At 34.3% G+C, this 19,548-nt stretch overlaps 2 protein-coding genes across 7 annotated transcripts in view; one reads left to right on the top strand and one right to left on the bottom strand.

Annotated features, from left to right (window-relative positions):
- The window catches only part of LOC126975416 (ryanodine receptor), a 189,105-nt gene that overhangs the window by 130,656 nt on the left and 38,901 nt on the right, over positions 1-19,548 (top strand). For all 6 annotated transcript variants that reach the window (XM_050823328.1, XM_050823310.1, XM_050823312.1 and 3 more), the window contains 13 exons: positions 6,644-6,768; positions 7,460-7,580; positions 8,352-8,541; positions 10,189-10,438; positions 10,835-10,979; positions 11,186-11,298; positions 11,477-11,548; positions 11,972-12,130; positions 12,886-13,113; positions 14,082-14,194; positions 17,933-18,026; positions 18,488-18,616; positions 19,321-19,452. In XM_050823328.1, the coding sequence (XP_050679285.1) occupies positions 6,644-6,768; positions 7,460-7,580; positions 8,352-8,541; positions 10,189-10,438; positions 10,835-10,979; positions 11,186-11,298; positions 11,477-11,548; positions 11,972-12,130; positions 12,886-13,113; positions 14,082-14,194; positions 17,933-18,026; positions 18,488-18,616; positions 19,321-19,452 (1,871 nt within the window). The remainder of the gene's footprint in view (positions 1-6,643; positions 6,769-7,459; positions 7,581-8,351; positions 8,542-10,188; positions 10,439-10,834; positions 10,980-11,185; positions 11,299-11,476; positions 11,549-11,971; positions 12,131-12,885; positions 13,114-14,081; positions 14,195-17,932; positions 18,027-18,487; positions 18,617-19,320; positions 19,453-19,548) is intronic.
- On the bottom strand, positions 1,423-5,302 carry LOC126976002 (uncharacterized). The gene is made up of 6 exons (XM_050824134.1): positions 5,167-5,302; positions 4,341-5,084; positions 3,358-3,498; positions 2,822-2,996; positions 2,068-2,123; positions 1,423-1,743 (listed from the first exon to the last, which is right to left on the bottom strand). The coding sequence occupies exons 1-6, from the start codon at positions 5,218-5,220 to the stop codon at positions 1,441-1,443; spliced, it is 1,473 nt and encodes a 490-aa protein (XP_050680091.1). The 5' UTR covers positions 5,221-5,302; the 3' UTR covers positions 1,423-1,440.

Here is a 19,548-nt window from a genome sequence, read left to right as displayed (position 1 = left end):
AATAAGAGGCATATTTGGGAGATAAAATCTATCTCATTTTTTTAATGCTCCCTAGGAGAACGCCAAGCTTCTTTGTGCGGTGTTTCCGGGACGATACGACATGACTGACATACCTTCAAAAAAGCGCGTACTCCTTCTTTAAAGGCTGGCAACGCTCCTGTGATTCCTCTGGTGTTGCAAGAGATTGTGGGCGGCGGTGATCCCTTAACACCAGGTGACCCGTATGCTCGTTTGTCCTCCTATTCCATAAAAAAACTGATTCTGTTGGAGAGTTCACTTGGATAATGGAGATTATCTGGTCTTCAATACTTATATTTAATGTTCTGACATGTTCTGTTAATACGATAAGACTCTGTATATATTTTTTCGGAGATTTGTTTATGATGAAACCTACGCCATTTATTCAAAGTCAAATTCAAATATCTTTTTTTCGAAATAGGATATAATATCACTTATTGAAACTCAAAAACTACCATCCATTCAAAGGTATGCCTAAGATCTGAGAAGAACGGGCGCAAGAAACTCTGCGGGCTTCTTTTTTTCTATAAAAATATGGTTACAATATAAAATCGTAAAATAAAATTTATTATTTAACAGTCTGAGGGCGGTCGCTCCATTACCAATCTGTGGTATCATTAAGAAAGTCATTTATATTATAGTAGCATTTACGAGACAAAATCATATACAACGCCCCACAGAAAACTCACTAACTCATGTTTTCTGAGTAGTAGCCATTATAAGTTTATGTCTATTCGTGGTGTTAACATTATGTTTATGACAGTTTCTAGCAAATTTATTTACGTGCCTATGCACATACATACCATCATCAAGAAAATATTGAGAGGCAACAGTGAAGAAGTTTATTTCTTAAACTTTTGCTCTCAATAGTTCCTTAGGACCTAGGTTATAAATAGCGGGAATAGCCCTCTTCTGCAGTTTTCTTCTGCATAATCTCTTTTCTTTGTCAATGTTTTTAATTTTTTGTTGGGTCATTTCGCTCTCTGTCCTTAAACTTTTTATTTTCTTTCATAATTATATCTAATTTGGAATAAGTACTTTCAGACACTTCTTTAATAACAGATTCATATTATTTTTTCCGTTTTTAGTTACATTTGTTTCCTAGTTTATATTTGTAACAATTGCTTGTAGTATCCAAAAAAATTTAGTCAGAAGGATTTACGAGCATAGAAGTTTATTATCAGGGACTTATTTTTATAACAGTTTGTTAATGTATATTAAGTTTTACAGCATATGCGACTTATAATATTAGACAATTAATTGACGTAAATACGGCGCCTCTAGTTAAGATTAAAACTTGTTATGCCTAAACATGGTCGTATGAGTGGCTGATTTCGACGTACAATAATTATGATTAAAATCCAAATTTAAATGGAAATAAGTGAATATGAATAAAACACCATAAATCATTTAACTCCATCTTTAATAATCGCTCCCGGAGTGACTTTCATCACTCTCACTTTCGCTGTCACTCCCACTCTGACTCCCGTCATTGTCACCAACGTTATACGCACTCTTGCATTTTCTTTTACACTCCTTTATAAAGGCTTTTTTTATATTATTACGACACTCGTGAACTTTGCAAGTCTCATCTATGCTGTAATGGCACGCGTTGACACACTTCTTCATGGATAAGTGTTTGCAGGCTTTCTCAAAGCGATCTCGGAGAATATGAATTGATCTTATATCATTTGCTTCGTTTTGAAGATTACTTATCTCTGTGACCTGGAAGTATAATTGATAAATTAATCTCCATTGATTGCAATTCTCCTCTCATAGTTCATTATCGATTTTGCGAGATAACCACAATTATATTACTCATTCATGCATTACCATGATGAAGGTATTATGTTATTACGTGGAACTGACGAAGAGGATTAATTTAAAGTAGTTATTTGTTTAACACGCTGTATATATATACTATTATGAACAAGAGAAAATGAATATAGCTTTATATGTATATACATATAAAGCTATATTCATTTTCTCTTGTTCATAATATTAACATTAGTTTGTTCATAGTGAATCAGTAATAACATTAAAACTCACCTCATTACTATATCGTAGAACAGGTAGATACACTTTAAGATATTTCGACATATCATCTGAAAATTAATTATATGTATGGATGACGTAAATACACAATTTCTATATTTGTTTTTATGTATCAGAAGAATAAACGAGTGTAAAAGTCAGATCATGTTAACTTATGTCGGCACTCTCCTACAACATCAGAGATTTCACAGGCTCGTTACCAGCCTTCCTAAAAAGGAAGGTGGAGATCCGCAGGAGAACTAAAGTTAAACATAGCCCAAATGATGGCGAAACTGAAGTGGCAGGGCACATAGTTCGACGGACGGATGGTCGGTGAGGCAGAAAAGTCCTCGAATGGCGACCACGTACCGGACAACACAGTGTTGCTAGGCCCCCCACTAGATGGACCGACGATCCTGTCAAGATCGCCGGAATACGAGGGCAGCGCAGGACCGATCGTCGTGGAGATCTTTGGGGGTCTTTGTCCAGCAGTAGATGTCTTCCAGCTGATGATGATGACTACTGTCACTATAGTAACAAATAATTAAACAAATTCCTAAATTGCAGTCATACAAAAAAAATATAGTAACCTTTAGAACCATTAAAAAAGTACATTATTAAGTGCGCTGATTTCTGATACTGCTAAAATATTATCCATCCCGAATAAATCTATGCTGAAAGTAAGTTCCTCGTACCTCAGTTGTAACTGTGAAACACACATAGTGATAAATAATTCAAGTAAAGAAGAAGTGAGTGTTAAGTGTCTTACTCATTCTCTGTATGGCTCGTTCAATGTTCTTAGCGATGGTGATGCTGTTGGCGATACCGTTACCAGAATTGAACTCTCTAATACATCCGGTCTTCGAGAACTCCATAAAATTGTTCTTCAATCCACTTTTGCATTTTCGAAATCGACATACACTTTTGCTCACTAACTTAAGTGCCTGAAATATATTTATTGTTAGTACAGATAGTTTTCGCTCTCGTACTATTGCTAAGAAAATTTCTTCAACTCTCGGTAATCAAGAGCTCATACGGAATACCGGAATATAATACGAGTATTCTAAAAATATTTAAGTTTTTGCACAGATTATATTTGTGCGACTTTTATGGATGATATCACTGAAGTGTTGAACAAACTTAACTAGACTTACGTTAATAGGATGGTTAGCATTGTAGTTATAAATATAATATTAAATTTAATACATCATTCTGGCGGCGCAGATGTAAGTCCCGCACCGTACATAAGTCTATTGCTATCCCTGACAGCTTTGGTTTTATAGCAAACATTTAAACAATACTCACTTTATAACACTTTTGAACAGCGACTGTAACGCAAGCATCTCCGTACGCGTCCCTTAATATTTTACCTTTGATTTGCTCTTTCATTAGTATTTCATCATCAGGGACCATGTCTTCAGCTTCTTCGCTTTCTAAATTATCTGTCTGTAATGAAAAGTCTCCATGTACAAAATAATGTAGAATGTTCAATGAAATATAATGATGTATTTATGTGTCACTATTGAAACAGAGTAGAACGTACCACCCATTCGAAAATGCCTTAGATCTGAGAATAAAGGACGCATGAAATACAATATATTTAAAGTGATCACTTGTTAAGGTGTGCTGAGCACTTTGACTTATTGAATGAGAATGAATTGTAATAGTATCCAACGCTCATTCGGTCAAAGTTAGAGCGAAGGAAGCGCGGATCTTTGTAAATAGAGAACAAATAAATGGTTGTATTAGTATGCTCGTATATTTATAATCTTAAGGACTCTGTATTTTTAAATGTAAAACGTCATTTAATGTTGTATTTATTTGATGAAATTTCTTGGTAGCGACTACTTCATTATACAAAATCCTAGAAGTGAGGGATATCACTTCAAAATAACAAATCGTTTAGACTACTTCATTTCCAAGGATTTTACTTTCAGAGAGTGAACATTTTCTTTTGTAAAGTTTTTATTCTCCAATGCACGATTAGTGAAATAGAATTTTCATCTTAAAATCTTAACCAACCTGAAATTTCATCCATATGCTCTCTTTTGCAAAGATGTTGGTAACCACTTGCTATCAGGTTGAATTTTTATGGTATTCGGCTAAAATACTTACGTTTTTTTCTGAATGTGTAGATAGATATCTAAGAAAATGATCATTGAAAGCATCAACTCTTAAGATTATAGATTAGCGCGAATGGTAAGAAACAAGTCTAGAACCTATATTACTAAAACTTAGCTCATATTCACGTCTTTCTATTGACAATTATGAAAATCTTAACGACTAACGTTTGTGCGTTTTATTGTCCTTAAATTGATTCCTCCATCATTGAAGACTTGCAAGTTAACCGGTTTATTGACAACTTCATGCCACATCTTGTCAGGAGAGAAGATTTCGGCGTAAACAAGACGTTTTATACTTTTGTGGTTGTTTCTAAAGTGTGGCCCGACGTGGTGTTTTGTTGTATATTGTTTATTACGATCATCTTGAATACTGAAACGAGTCTTAACTGTGGTCACCGTATTATCTCTGCTTTCTTTCCCTTTTTTCTTGAATTTTTTCATTTTATTCTGCGCAGGCGTGTTCTCTATGCTTTTCTTAATCGAATCTTTAGTTTCTTTGTGGATTTTATTAATTGCACCAATTATAACATCTGATGTTTCAGTGGCACTGGTATCGTCACTTTTGCTTTCAACGTCTACTGACTTCTCTACGCTTTCTATGTCCGAAAGATACATTTGAGTTACACGCATTTTATCATATTTTTGTAATTTTTTCTTTGATCTAGGTTTTTCACCTTCTCCTGATGAAAAAATTGCCTTGAACATATTATGAACTGTGTCTGACTTTCCACCTTTTTTACTATCCTCTTCTTCTTCCTTCGATTTATAAATTCTTTGTAAATGTTCATAGTTTTGTATTAAGTCTTTCAGTATCTTATTAGCTGTAGTGAAATTCCTCAAAGCATCGACTAGAATATCCTGTTTACTCTCGTCACTTGCTTTTATTATAATTGTTTCCTTGCATACTACCTGTAAATGAACATATTATTACTTGACTTTGTACTGAGACCGCTTCTTTTAATAAAAAATAAAAGAAATATTATGGAATTACTGTAAATATTTGAAGAAACAGAATTATGTAGAGTATGGGGCTATAAAACCACATTTAAATTTGAAATCAATAAATGAAATTGCTTTTCACGCGTGCGTTACAGCTTTTATTGCTTGTAATATCCAAAACGTATTAGGTAACAACTGGAGCATAAAAGTTTATTAATTTAATCACGGACTTATTATTTACTAGCTGACCCGGCAAACGTTGTTTTGCCATATAAAGTATAATTCACGCGATAGTTTTATAAGTAATAAAATATTGCCTATATTATAGCCTGTACATCATTTTGTTCTTTTGTCAATAGTTTTTGCAGCGAACGCAAAAAAAGGTTTTCGATTTTACACCTTGTGTTACAAAATAGCAATTTTATTACGGATCCCTAATTTTGAAAAAAAAAAACATAGCCTATAGCCTTCCTCGATAAATGGACTACCCAACACTGAAAGAATCATTCAAATCGGACCAGTAGTACCAGAGATTAGCGCGTTCAAACAAACAAACAAACACTGCAGCTTTATAATATTAGTATAGATTATTGTTTGTAAAAAATTTATATTAGATGAATCCAATTAGCACTGCATTCCAATCATCCCTACTAATATTATGTATTTGACTGTAAATTTGTTGGCTACGCATTCGCGCCCAACCAATGAACCGATTTTGATTTAATTTAGTACAGAGATAGGCTAGAGCTTGAAAATTATATATATTGTCTAGATTTTGGGGGTCGAAATAGGGGATGGCAGTTTCTATGGAAAATCGTCATAATCGAAGAAAACCATGAAACTTTGACTTTGAAACATATGGTACTTGATACGGCCTGCCCATGACAATAAAGTGCCGCTCAGGATTCTAAAAAAACCCTAGCGGCACTACAATTGCGCTCGTCACCTTGAGACATAAGATGTTAAGTCTCATTTGCCCAGTAATTTCACTAACCATGGCGCCCTTCAGACCGAAACACAATAATGCTTACACATTACTGCTTTGGGGCAGAAATAGGCGCCGTTGTGGTACCCATAATCTAGTCGGCATCCTGTGCAAAGGAGCCTTCTAGGAGCCTTTAGCGCGTTATGAAAAAATGATTAGAGTGAAATTTTAATATGCGCGCGCATCACTGTAATGCAAAAGTAACAGGTTGAAGTTGGTTTCTAAAATATTCTGACGTATACGTCATTCGTTTTTTTTTGGTTTCTTCGTCAATTATTCGGAGAGGCAAAGGGTTCAAGCCCATAAAGCCGTATGCATTATTTAATACTTAATTAATTGTTAAAGCCATCTTTGCAAGATTTTTACAAAATAGAATTTTCTAAAAACGTAGAATAGCATGAGGAATATTCTTTTATAATAAAATCATGCTTCTTTCATAAAATCATTGCTTCTTAGGCCAATGAAGTATAACTTCTTGCGTGCATACATAAGTAAGTAACACACTTTTTTTTCAAGTAATTAATTATGATTTTTCTTGTTTCAGTGGATGAGATACAAGTGGCGTCGTACAAGATGCTGGGATCTTTGTACACCCTGGGCACCGACACTCAACTCACTCATGACAGGAAGTATCTGAAGACTGAGATTGAAAGGCATAAGCCGGCATTGGTGAGTGTTTAGGGTTCCGTGTTTCCGTAGAGCTAATACTACTAACGGCGGGAAAGGTTAATAATAATTCTTATTTGCATAATGTGTGTATAAAAGTTAACAAGAAATACTATACGAATCAACACATTAGCCAAAAATGACATGCAAATTACATTAGGTCCACGTCATTATATAATAATAAAATTCTTACTTTACAGCACATAAATTTTCATTGTTACATCATATTAACATCTACACAAATATACAAGTCATATACATATGAATATATAAAAATTTAAATGATCGGACAGCCTGGGGCTAGATTGTGATTATTTTATACCGATAGAAATGACTGTACAATATTGTATGTTTTTATTGTAATCGTCTTAGAAAGCAACTCCACGCAACCAAGTACATACCATAGTTTGGTTGTGCGCGGAAGAAAATACATTGAAATTCGCTATGTGGTGGAATGCCTAAAGATGGCAGGAATCAGGTCAAACGGTTCTTCTCGTCTTCTTCAATTGTCCAGACTTTATCATCCAAGCTCTCTTATTTTTAGTACTCTTGACCTGGTGTGGATGCTGCTGGTGCGTGATCGTATTATTTCGATGCAGCATTATACTTTGGGGTATTCTCGCCGGCTCTGTAATCATTTCATCGCCATGTTAATCTACTACTATCTAACCATTCCCATTAAATTGTGTAACAGGGTTCGTGCCTGGGCGCCTTCAGTTCAACATTCCCAGTGGCGTTCCTGGAGCCGCATCTCAACAAACACAACCAGTTCTCTCTGCTCAACCGCATTGCCGACCACTCGCTAGAGGCTCAAGGTAACATATTTATTTTTGAGTATAGAACAGCAAGGATAATTAACAAGAATCCTGTTAATATTATCCGCTGTTTGTCCGTCCATCGGTCTGTATATTAGCAGGCCGCATATCATAAACTGCAATAGTAAGGCAGCTGAATTTTGACACAGTTAGTTACAATTGCCAACATTTCAACAAATACCAAAAGCCAAGATGCCGAATTCGAAATTCATAAGTTTTTATATTATTTGGTTATATATCACCTTATCTTTTACAAAATGATGAAAATATGCGTGCTGTTATCTCTCGTGTGCCAGTTTGAGTCGCTAACCCGGTGCCACTGGCTTGCGGTGTTTCCCCCCTCCGCTCTTCTTATTTTACCGCCAATTTGCTCGACAAATCAGTTATTGCGCACTGCGTAGGTACATCAGCAGTCTTCTTTTTACGTGGAGGGATCCATACTCGTTGTGTAATATTGTTTATCTACACCCATGCTTTAAATCCTCAAATCCTAAAACAGTTAGCATATTGCCAACATTAAAACACCCAATGTCCTAATAGCCATTACATTATCCAAACGAGTGTTGTAATGAAATTCAGTATAACATTACAACACTCGTTCGGATAATGTAATGGTTACTAGGATTTGATTTTTTAATGTTATCAGTAGGGTAACTGTTTCAGAATCATTTATAGAGGATCCATATTAAGGGTGTAGATAAAGTCTTGTATGCAACTGTTGATAATTAGCAAGCACCTAATTAGGTATTAAAACACTCACTATTTACTTAGATATAATGGCGAAGATGGAACAGTCCATGCCAACCCTGGAGACGATTCTGAGTGAGGTGGATCACTTCGTGGAGTCAGACAAGACGTACAACGAGGCGCCGCACATCATCGACGTGGTCCTGCCACTGCTGTGCTCGTACCTACCCTTCTGGTGGGCACAGGGGCCGGACAACGTCACGCCCACTGCAGGGTACGTTAACATATTATTATTAAGAATACAAAATGACCTATTTATTATAAAAAAGGCATTTTTACTTCTCAAAATTGTTTCCTTTCTTTTTAATGTGACTTCTAACACTAGCATCGCTTCGGAAACAAAATAGCGCTTTAAAAGAGGAGAAGCGGCGCAAGAAACTTATTCATCTCAATATAATCCGGGACCCCTTTAAGTTCAATTTTCAATTTAAATTTAAATTTATTTATTAAGAGCTTATTGAAATACAACATAAGAATAATAATACAAGTTTTACTTAAAAGCTAGTTAGCACTGTGCCTGAACTAGGTAAACCTGTGTTTCAGGCGTAAAGAGCTTATATAAAAACTAAATAAATAAAAATATATATACTTAAATATATAAAGAATATGAGTAATCAATGTCTTCAAAGTAACTTATAAGTCGTTATGTATTGTGATAAAATTATTGTAGATGACTCTTATGATAAAAGGCAGACAAACACTCTTAAGAAGATTTAAAAGCAATAAGTAAATATTCTTTTAATTATTTCGATTGAGTTACACAGTATAGAAAGTGTATAATAATAAAGTAGAGCTAAAATAATAAAAAACGTTGTAATAAATAGTAATAATGTATTTATCGTTGGAATATAATTATGAGTAGTAGACCAGAGATAGTAAAAAACATTTTTTCAAGCGCAAATAAAGTTTGTCTAGTTGTACGGCGTACAATTATTCTACTATTTCTTACAACGAAAGAGTGTTTACTTCGAGAAGTACATAGTACTCTGTTGATAACTCGAAATGAAAATGCATGTTATATTGTAGGAACATCTATTTAATTACTTAAGACTTTATAAAGTAGCATTGTATCAAATTTTGCGACGATAAGTTAAACTGGTAGTATTTGTAGTAGTAGTATGTACCGTAAAATACTTAACGGTTAAAGAGGTCCCGGCTTGTATTGGAATGTTATGTCTTATAAACTGAACTGCAAAATATCTAAGCGATGGCAGCCTGGGTGACTTGATTTTAATTGTCATTAGCAATTGCTCAAAAACACTGCAATCAACTGACACAATGTATCATTTTAATGGTGCGTACAGATTGGTGAAACGTAACATGAAATGAATAATGCAATTAAATAATTCACCGTACACATTACTGCAATGTATCATGAAAAGTAACAATTTCTCATAGTTTGAACGTTTTGTGAGCGCAAAACGAGCATTTCACGCGCACGCTATGAGCATTATAAGCCACGCGCGGAGCGATCTGTGATTTGTCGGTTTTGCGAACGAACAATAATACAATTCATTTTACGTTGCACCAGTCTGTACGCACCTTAAAAGAGCGTAACAAAAGAAAACTGGAATTGTATTATTTGTACTCGAAGCGATGGTATTGAAATAATTGATATTATATTTAATTGAATAGAATCTGTCTTGGAGAAATATAAACTACAATTTGTTTAACTTTCTGCAAGGAGAAATCGTAAAAGACTCATTTTCACAAATATTTATAGCTAAAGTAATTCTCAAAATTCGATCAGCAATGGATTAAACTCTTAAGCAAACATCTGTACTACACTTAAAGAGATGTAATTTTTTGACCAGAAAATGTGCTTTATTCGTAATATACTTTTAATTCTATTTACAAACAGCAACCACGTTACCATGGTGACGGCAGAACACATGAACCAGCTCCTTAAGAACGTGCTGAAACTGATCAAGAAGAACATTGGCAACGAGAGTGCGCCCTGGATGACCAGGATCGCGACCTACACACAGCAGATTATTATCAACAGCTCTGAGGAGTTGTTACGGGACGCCTTCCTGCCACTCGCAGAGAGAGTGCGCAAGCGGACAGACAACATGTTCCACAAGGAGGAGAGTTTGAGAGGCTTCATTAAGGTAGGTTAAATTTTTCATATTTTAACGTTCCCGTATCCGTCATTTTTTGAAAAATTAAAACATTGAGTAAATAACCCTACGTTTCATTACGATACTGTTTTTCTGAAGCTCAAGAATAAAGTAGAGTCGTTAAAATATATCATTTGTGAAATCGATTGATTTAATTTTGCCGAGAAACTATATTAAAATTACCTCATGTTATACATGATAAGAATAATTATTGACTAGGTACTCAAATATTTTCTTTTCAAGATTATTTCAGATTGTTCTACTTTGAAAGAACTTACGCAGAGTAGGCCTTATGATATTTTGTAGTTATCCGAATTTTATTCGTCTCTTTTAAAATATTATTATGGTGTTTTCCTTATTTTATGCATATCTTTTCTTTATTCTCAGTCATCAACGGATGACACTTCGCAAGTCGAGTCTCAGATCCAGGAGGACTGGCAGCTGCTGGTGCGTGACATCTACTCCTTTTATCCACTCCTCATCAAGTACGTCGATCTGCAGAGGAACCACTGGCTCAGGAATAATATAACAGGTTCGTTCTTGACATATTCCCTCAACTTCATCGGCAGCAAAAGCCGTAAATAGTATTTTTATGTCCCGTAAATATTCTACAAAATTATGAAAAAGTAGAACAAACCAGCCTGCTTAAAAATATATTTGAATTCTATGAAAATATGCACCAAATTCATTAGTCCTTTAGTAAATAGTAATTCCAAATACGGCATTATTTACTAACAGAGGCTGAAGAACTTTACAACCACGTCGCGGAGATATTCAACATTTGGTCCAAGAGTCAGTACTTCCTCAAGGAAGAACAGAACTTCATATCGGCCAATGAAATCGACAACATGGTATGTGTAATAAAACTTTTTTTTTATACTTAAACTAAAAGTTCTCTTTGTGTTATGTCATTACATAAGTCTATTTTAATTCATTTGTTGTGCAATAATTCACTCTATTGTATGTTTCTTAAGGCGAAAATAGCTTGGACAGAGCCTTGTTTTATATATTTCTGTTTCTCACACGTAGGTGTTGATAATGCCTACCGCTACCAGAAGAGTAACCACCGTGGTCGATGGCTCGCAACAAGGTGGTGGAAAGGTAACTCTTTCTTTGTTTTTTCTCTCTTTTTTCTTATGTCTGTCATATTTTTTTTTTGGTCAACTTTAAGATCTTATTATGATGAAGGCCTATATGATACTAAGTGACATGAACAGCCTATAACAGTTACGCTATGATCTCAGCGGTACTGCAATACAAAATTATAAGTTCTAGGACCCTGATCACTTCAAACTGCATCCATCAGTAAAGGTGATGATGATAAAGAAAATAGTTTATAGTAATACAGTTTAGTTCTAACTAAGTTCTAACAAAAAAGTAAAATTATAAAGTCCTCTTTAAATTTCCAGTCAATTCCAACATTATTATTTCTTATTATTATAGCAGTAAATCAAATAATTGACAATAATTGTTTATTTTTGTTCTATTTGAATTAATTTGAGCTTAATAATATGTATGTAACAGAAAAAGAAGAAGCATCGCGACAAGAAGCGTGATAAGGACAAGGAAGTTCAGGCGTCGCTGATGGTCGCCTGTCTCAAGCGGTTGCTTCCCGTGGGACTCAACTTGTTCGCGGGAAGGGAACAGGAGCTGGTGCAACATTGCAAGGATCGCTTCCTGAAGGTTGGTAATACGTTGATGTTTTTATTCTTTCATTGTTTTGGTACAAAAACGATGCTCACATATAGACAGTAAAAATAATTTTAACTTAGACGACTTAAAATTTTAACTTCTTTAGACAATCTTATTAACACTAAAACATTATTACTGCGATAAATGCCCATTTATTTAAACAGTAATCTCCGTTAGCGAACTTTATTATAATGCTCACACAGCATTGTGTGGATGGAATGTTATAATTAAAAGGGATACCGCAAGGAAGCAACTTGGGTCCTCTCTGTTATATCTACATCTATCGATATCTAATAACCCAAGTCCACATAGACATAATATGATATACACCGAGAATGATGAGCGATATTTTCACGTTTTAAAAAATATTAGACAATAATTTCTAGACTTTTCATAATTACAATATAGTCATAAAATATTATCATTGATCAGATTATTGATGAGTAAATAAGAAACTTTCAAATCTTGATCCCTAGAAGATTGATTTTACCATATTGAAAAGACCTACCTAAGCTACCATTCGGTCCATACGTCTGTCGCCGTACTGTCGCATACGTTATATGGCCATAAGTTTATTTGTAGCTATATTTGATCAAAGTCTACGTTTATCATTCATATTTTCTTATTGGTATAAATTGTTTCTAAGCGTGGTATTGTATCAGCCCTATTGAAACTGTTCTTATTGCAAACAACCCAACCTACAAACCTAAGAATTACTTCTAGTTCGAAACATTTTTGTTTCACAGAAAATGTCGGAGCAAGATGTTGCAGAATTCGCTAAAACTCAGCTCACGCTACCAGACAAGATTGACCCTGCGGATGAAATGTCTTGGCAGCACTATCTGTACAGTAAGCTGGGCTCGAAGAGTAAGGCGTCTATCACGATGGATACATCCGACAATAAGGCCAAGATCATAGACGATACTGTCGAGAGGATTGTCGCTATGAGTAAAGTGCTGTTCGGATTGCATATGGTGAGTTGGTTATATCATTATGTCTTACTAATTTTCACTTAACTACAGGAGAAGGAGAGAAAATAATATCAATGACCGTAAAAACTCATTAAGGTCTTTAGTCAAGATCGCTTACGTAGTATAATTTTAGTTTAGGAGTTTTCACTTGTTTCTTATGCGTGCATTTAAGCTGGATTTCAACTCCCATATGACAGAGATGACTCTTCATTTTCTTCAGTGTTCATAGTTATTGACTTATTCTTTCGATTCACCCAAACCATATTTGTATAAATTTACGATCACATTTTCAACCAGACCAATCACTGTACGAATTTAATTTTTCTACGTTTATTTTCTTAAGTGCTTCTATTGACCAATTCAGGCTTATATTCTGGATTCTGAATCGTTAAATACATATTTTCTTTCTTACGGAAGCTACACTCATACATTTTAAATCGAAATTGCATTCTACATAATATTTTCAAAAACAAAAACAAGTTTGTTATATATCTAGAGAACGACATCTACAGTAAATCGCAGCTCTTTTAGGTTAAGGTGCTTCGCTATAAAATAAAATATTGCAACATTATAATTATTTTTGTTTCCTTCGTTTCTTATCTCTTTTCGTTTTTCCTATTTTATATGTAATAATGAATTTTATATAGAAATTTGTCTTGTGCTATTTTCAATCGAGTATTATTTATTTTAGTTAATTTCCTCCGTTATTAGGTATTTAAATGATCTCGTGAATTGTAAAATTAAGTTTTCTCACGAACAGCCTAGCTATCCAACGCGGAAATGCTGCCCGTATCCTTGGTACGCTTCCACGTAATGATAGTTTTAATTTTACGAGTATATAGTCATTACGTGTAAATATAGTTAGAGAATTTGTTTTGTTTGAATAATTATCAATATCAGGTATATATTTTATCAATATAATTTTTAATTTTATTTAGTTGTATGTTTTACTTTGATGATTGGAACTGTAGATCGACCATCCACAACAAATGAGCAAGAATGTATACCGTTCCGTTGTGTCGATACAACGGAAGAGAGCGGTCATCGCTTGCTTCAGACAGACGTCGCTCCACTCGTTGCCCAGGTTTATTAAGTTTGTGTGGTGTTACGTTTGTCATAGACGCATGCCATATGGTCAGTTTGTCGTTTCTAACTTGTAATCCAGGCACTAGCAGAATGGGATGAAATCTTTCGTAATTGAGACACAAAGTTTTGCCAGCTAGATTAGACCACAGAGGCACATGTTTCTGATGCCATGTTGAAGTGTTCCAGTGGTTTGAAGGGCACTGTAGCTACTGAATTAGCTCCACTACTGATTTTGAACATCTAAAAACTCAAAGTGACGAACCACGGTGCCACAAATAATTTAGAGTTTTCATGAATGTTGAATACTCTGGTATATTTTGAGCAGGACGTATAAATTACACTTAGGTGAAGATCTAACTCATCTCTTCATTACTAAATATAAAATAACAAAACTATCCTAGACGTATTGACAGTAGGTTATTCAGAACTTTTTTGGTATCGTTACTTTGCCTTTAATTTTGCCTTTAATCCTATAATTAATTAACTTTGAAAAGATTCATCCCATTCTAATTGTGCTTGGATTATAATTGTGTTATTGTGTTGTCAATTTACTTAATATGTATAGATTTTGAAAAAAATAATAATATTATGATTGTGTTTTCTTATTTAAAATACGTCTTTCGATAAAGAGTACTCTCCAATATTTACTAAATGTAATGCCGATATAAAATATTGTTGAAACCAATACAGTATAAAGTATATTATTGTTTAATTGATTTCTTATCGTTTCATATTATTATTGATCTCATATAAAAATAATTTAATCTTGACGTTTTGTTGATTATAAAAAAATATGTAGAAAATATATATCTATAAAATAGTGAATTATGTATATGGTACGAAAGATAAAAATAGTCATACTATTTTAGATACAAAACTCTATTGTACAGTGTCTTTTCAAAAAATTATGAAGAAGGCACGCCTTTTGTCTCATGAAATATAATATACTATCTGTACTTCACTTATGTTCGCCTGATACTAATAATTGAATATTTTTTCTGTGTGATTTTTACTGTTTAACAGCTATTCGGGTGATTCTTTTTCTGAATTCCTTTTATTATGTGGAGCCGGCATAGCAAAATAATTAATGCCAAGGTTCTAATTTCACGTGATTTCATTTTTTTTACACGCTTTATAATATTATTAACATGTATACATAACGGAATCTTTGGACATGAAAATTGAAAATTTGCGCATTTGTCAAAGACCGGTGAATAAATAATAATTTGAACAGTCTGTCGCACTTTTAGTAGCTTGGTATATATGTCTGTTTCTAGGTAACGGGATATTTGAACTTTATTCTCGACCCCTTCAAAACGTCGGATTAATTTGAAACTTTTCACACTCATCAAGGACTGATATGAATTTAATAATTAATAATATAGTCTGTCCCATTTTCTTAACAGGATCTTCAGGAAAAGCGTTTTTCTTTGTGTCCGATACTCGGTATTGTGTATGTGCCGAAGGCTATTAAAACATCGATTAATTACTCGTTACTACCACAATTTAATCATCGTCTTTAATACTAAAAAAGCAAATATTAATAATAGTTTGAAAAACTAAAAAAAACACACGTTTATAGAAAACATACTAAAAGAAAATAATTTTCAATGGGCATAAATTACGAATAGTGTGATTATATAACAAAAAATGTTATATAATATTGTACAAAATGTGGGGTGAACTTTAAGATATTTTCAAAATGACTCTACTTGACCGTTCTTCTCAGGCCTGAGGCATTCATTTTGGAATGGGTGGTAGTTTTTGACTTTCAATAAGTGAGGTCACAACCTATTTTGAATAAAAATATTTGAATTTGAATTTGACCAGTGAGAGGCTCCTTTGCACCGGATGCCTGTAAGATTATGGGTGCCACAACGGTGCCTATTTCTGCCGTGAAGCAGTAATGTGTAAGCATTACTGTGTTTCGGCCTGAAGGGCGCTGTAGCTAGTGAATTTACTGGGCAAATGAGACTTGACATCTTATGTTTCATGGTGACGAGCGCAGTTCTTGTGCCGCAGAATTTTTGGGTTTTTCGGTAATGCTGAGCGGTACTGCATTGTAATGGGCAGGGTGTATCAATTACCATCAGCTGAATGTCCTGCTCGTCTCGTCCCTTATTGTCATACAAAAATACTTACTATGACGTCAATAAAACATTTATAGCACTGTTATAACAAGCACCCCATGCTGTTTTATAAAAAAATACATTTTTTTGTTTCATAATCACACTATTCGTAGTTTATGCCAATTAAAAACTATTACCAACTTTTTAGTTTCGTTTTTTATAAAATCGTGTTTTTTTCACTATAATATATCTAATATATAAAATTCTCCTGTCGCGGTGTTTGTAGTTAAACTCCTCCGAAACGGCTTGACCGATTCTCAGGAAATTTTGTGTGCATATTGGGTAGATCTGAGTATTGAACAACATATATTTTTCATCCCCCTAAATGTTAAAATCCACCCCAAAATTAAATTATTTTTTTGACATTTTTTTTATAAATTTATTTTATTATGATTCAGCATTTTCGCCCTTCTACGATCTACAACTATTTTTGTATCGCGATTTTTATATTATTCTGTTCCATACACAAATCTGCTATAGGGTTGCAAGATGGCAATCGAATACAATAATTGTAGTAGGATAAATTTGATAGGTCTGAGATTCGGTTGCATCTAATATTTATAGTATGATTAGTAGATGCAACGATGTATACGAACCAAAGATGGTGTATAAATGTTATACCCCAATTTTTTTTTATTACTTCATATGGCAATGCAACGTATGCTGGATCAGCTAGTTTTATTATAATATAATTTGAGTCTAATCAAATTGTGTAAGTGCTTCTATTGTGTGTTACAAGCATGTTAACTGTTCACGCTGCATGGATGTAGGCGACCAAGCCGCAACAGCGGACAGACAACTGGAAGAGAGTTTTGTGTGCAGCCAGGAAACGAGCGGCGATGGCTTGTCTCAGATCCGTCCATCTGTACAAGATGAGCCGGTACTGCTGATACTAAAATGTTTGATTATAAGCGCTCTTATCCATGGAACAGTCTGTGTACGATCGTATAGATTATAGTACTAGATTATAGTTAGTCTGTAAATAGAGATTTAAGGAAGGCTATATGAAATTATGGTATGGCAAACTGGTGAGAAACACTTTAAATATTCTAACTTCTGAATTTAATTTGACTCTTTCACACAACTGTGTTTTGGTGGCTGAAAATGAGTTTATAGAGTGATGTAATGTGCTTATTTCACGTCAGAATAGCCCTGGGCTTCACCCACTGAAAATTTTAGTCGAATACCCAGTGAGGGTTGGTCAACCTTTGAAAATTATGACTTTTTTTTCGAGTTCACATACATATTTTCCTCACGATAATTTTCCTTAAATGTGAGAGTTTCCTTGAAATAAAGATACATATGTGTATTCGTGGGAGGCTTTATTGCACATTAGGATAATAAGACATGACATTTTATTTCTCAAAGTAACGAGGGCTATGCGATACAATCAGAATTTTGAAACTCTTGAAAGAGCTCGAAATTTATAAATACATTGGTACTCGATGATCTTACTGGATAGGTATAAACGGCGATTCCCAGATGAGAGGCAACGGCTTAGTAGTAGTAACCCTTAGCGCTAAGGTCCGTGCAAGTGAGTCGAAGCTTAAAAAATACGTTTTGAATCTACATGTCATTGATGTAATATATTATGTTGTTTCAAATAGGCATCGGGCGTGTAATATATTCGCGAGGACATACTATGAGCTGTGGTTGGAAGAAGAAAACGTCGGCCAAGAAGTAATGATTGAAGACCTGACGGTACGTAATCTGATTAAAACTATATATGTTCTTAGTGTAAGGGTAGTCCATATATAGATATATGATAGAGGAATTTCAAAAGAAGAAAAATGTAATTTAGATTTCAATTAATTCATTCAGAATTATTTTTAGCATCTACCGCTCCCGAAAGTATTACGCGATCTACAGCGGATTTTCTTTTGAAACTATAGAAATTTGGTTTAGTTTTTTTTTGGGATTAAACATGTTATTAAAAAATAATTCTACCCAAGTGCAAGTAGTTGTTTCTGGCGACGAATCAATGTAGGTATTCAACGCGGAAACACCGTCGATATTCTTGGCACACTTTTTTGTAGTGATAGTTTTTCCAAAAGTAATTATATTAAGTAAAGTTAATATAAGTAGATTTAAATTATTGTTTCGTTGTAAATGATTGATGATATTTAAATCTACGATTGCAATTAATACTTAATCTATTACAGCAATCGTTTGAGGATTCAGAACTGAAGAAGACCGATGTGGTAGAAGAGGAAGGCAAGCCAGATCCTCTCACTCAGCTGGTGACCACTTTCTGTAGAGGCGCCATGACGGAGAGATCCGGAGCGCTTCAAGTAAGATCAATTTAAGATGACTATGGTATGACTCTCCTGTCTGGTTCAATTGTTTTTTTATATAACACAAAAGTAACAGGTTGAAGTTGGTTCCTAAAATTTTGTGACGCTTCGTGTTTTTTTTTTTGTTTCTTCGTCCATTATTAGGACAGGCAAAGGGCTTAAGCCCATACAGCCGTATTCATTATTTAATAATTAATTGTCAAGGCCATCTTTGCAAGATTTTTACAAAATTGTTCTTTCTAAAAACGTAGAATAGCACGAGGAATAAATGATTTTAATGATTTTTTCTTGCGTGCATACATTAAGCAAACACACAATTTTTTTCAAAGTAATAGCTCCTATTTCTGTCCTGAAGCAGGAATGTGTAAACATTACTGTGTTTCAGTCTGAAAAGCGCCGTAACGAGTGAAATTAATGAGCAAACGAGACTTAACATCTTCTGTCTCAAGATGACTTTTAGGTTTTGCAAGAATCTTAAGCTGCACTGAATTGTAAAGGGCAGGGCTTATCAATAACCATCAGTTGAACGTCCTGCTTGTCTCGTCCCTTATTTTCATAAAAAGTAAAATAAAAAAGAAGTCAAATCACTAGATACCATCGCTTCGGATATTTTAGTGGTATTATTGATATTATTATTATTTATGATTAAAAATTCGACAATATTGATTTTAAATACTTATCTTTTTTGTGTTCGTAATCAGGAGGATCCCCTGTACATGTCGTACGCTCACATCATAGCGAAGTCTTGTGGTGAGGAGGAAGAGGAGGGAGGCGACGAGGAGGAGGGGGGAGGAGAGGCTGAGCCAGAGGATGAGGGGAGGGCGAGTATACACGTGAGTACCAGTTGCTTCTGTGATAATATAAAGAATATCTAATTATTAGCTCGTAATTGAATCTAATACCCATAATACAATATTATATCAAACACA

The sequence above is a fragment of the Leptidea sinapis genome, chromosome 2, assembly GCF_905404315.1.
Source record: "Leptidea sinapis chromosome 2, ilLepSina1.1, whole genome shotgun sequence".
NCBI lineage: Eukaryota > Metazoa > Arthropoda > Insecta > Lepidoptera > Pieridae > Leptidea > Leptidea sinapis.
Note: the sequence above shows the minus strand (reverse complement) of the source record. Positions and strands in the feature narration are given on the sequence as shown.

What these genes read in the sequence shown, in the direction of transcription:
- LOC126976002 (XM_050824134.1), bottom strand. Translation starts at nt 5,220, where the DNA reads ATGTGGTTTTATAGCCCCATACTCTACATAATTCTGTTTCTTCAAATA. An exon ending in TGTTTCTTCAAATATTTACA is followed by an intron (nt 5,085 to 5,166) that starts GTAATTCCATAA and finishes GTTCATTTACAG; the next exon opens with GTAGTATGCAAGGAAACAAT. An exon ending in TTCTACGATATAGTAATGAG is followed by an intron (nt 1,744 to 2,067) that starts GTGAGTTTTAAT and finishes TTATACTTCCAG; the next exon opens with GTCACAGAGATAAGTAATCT.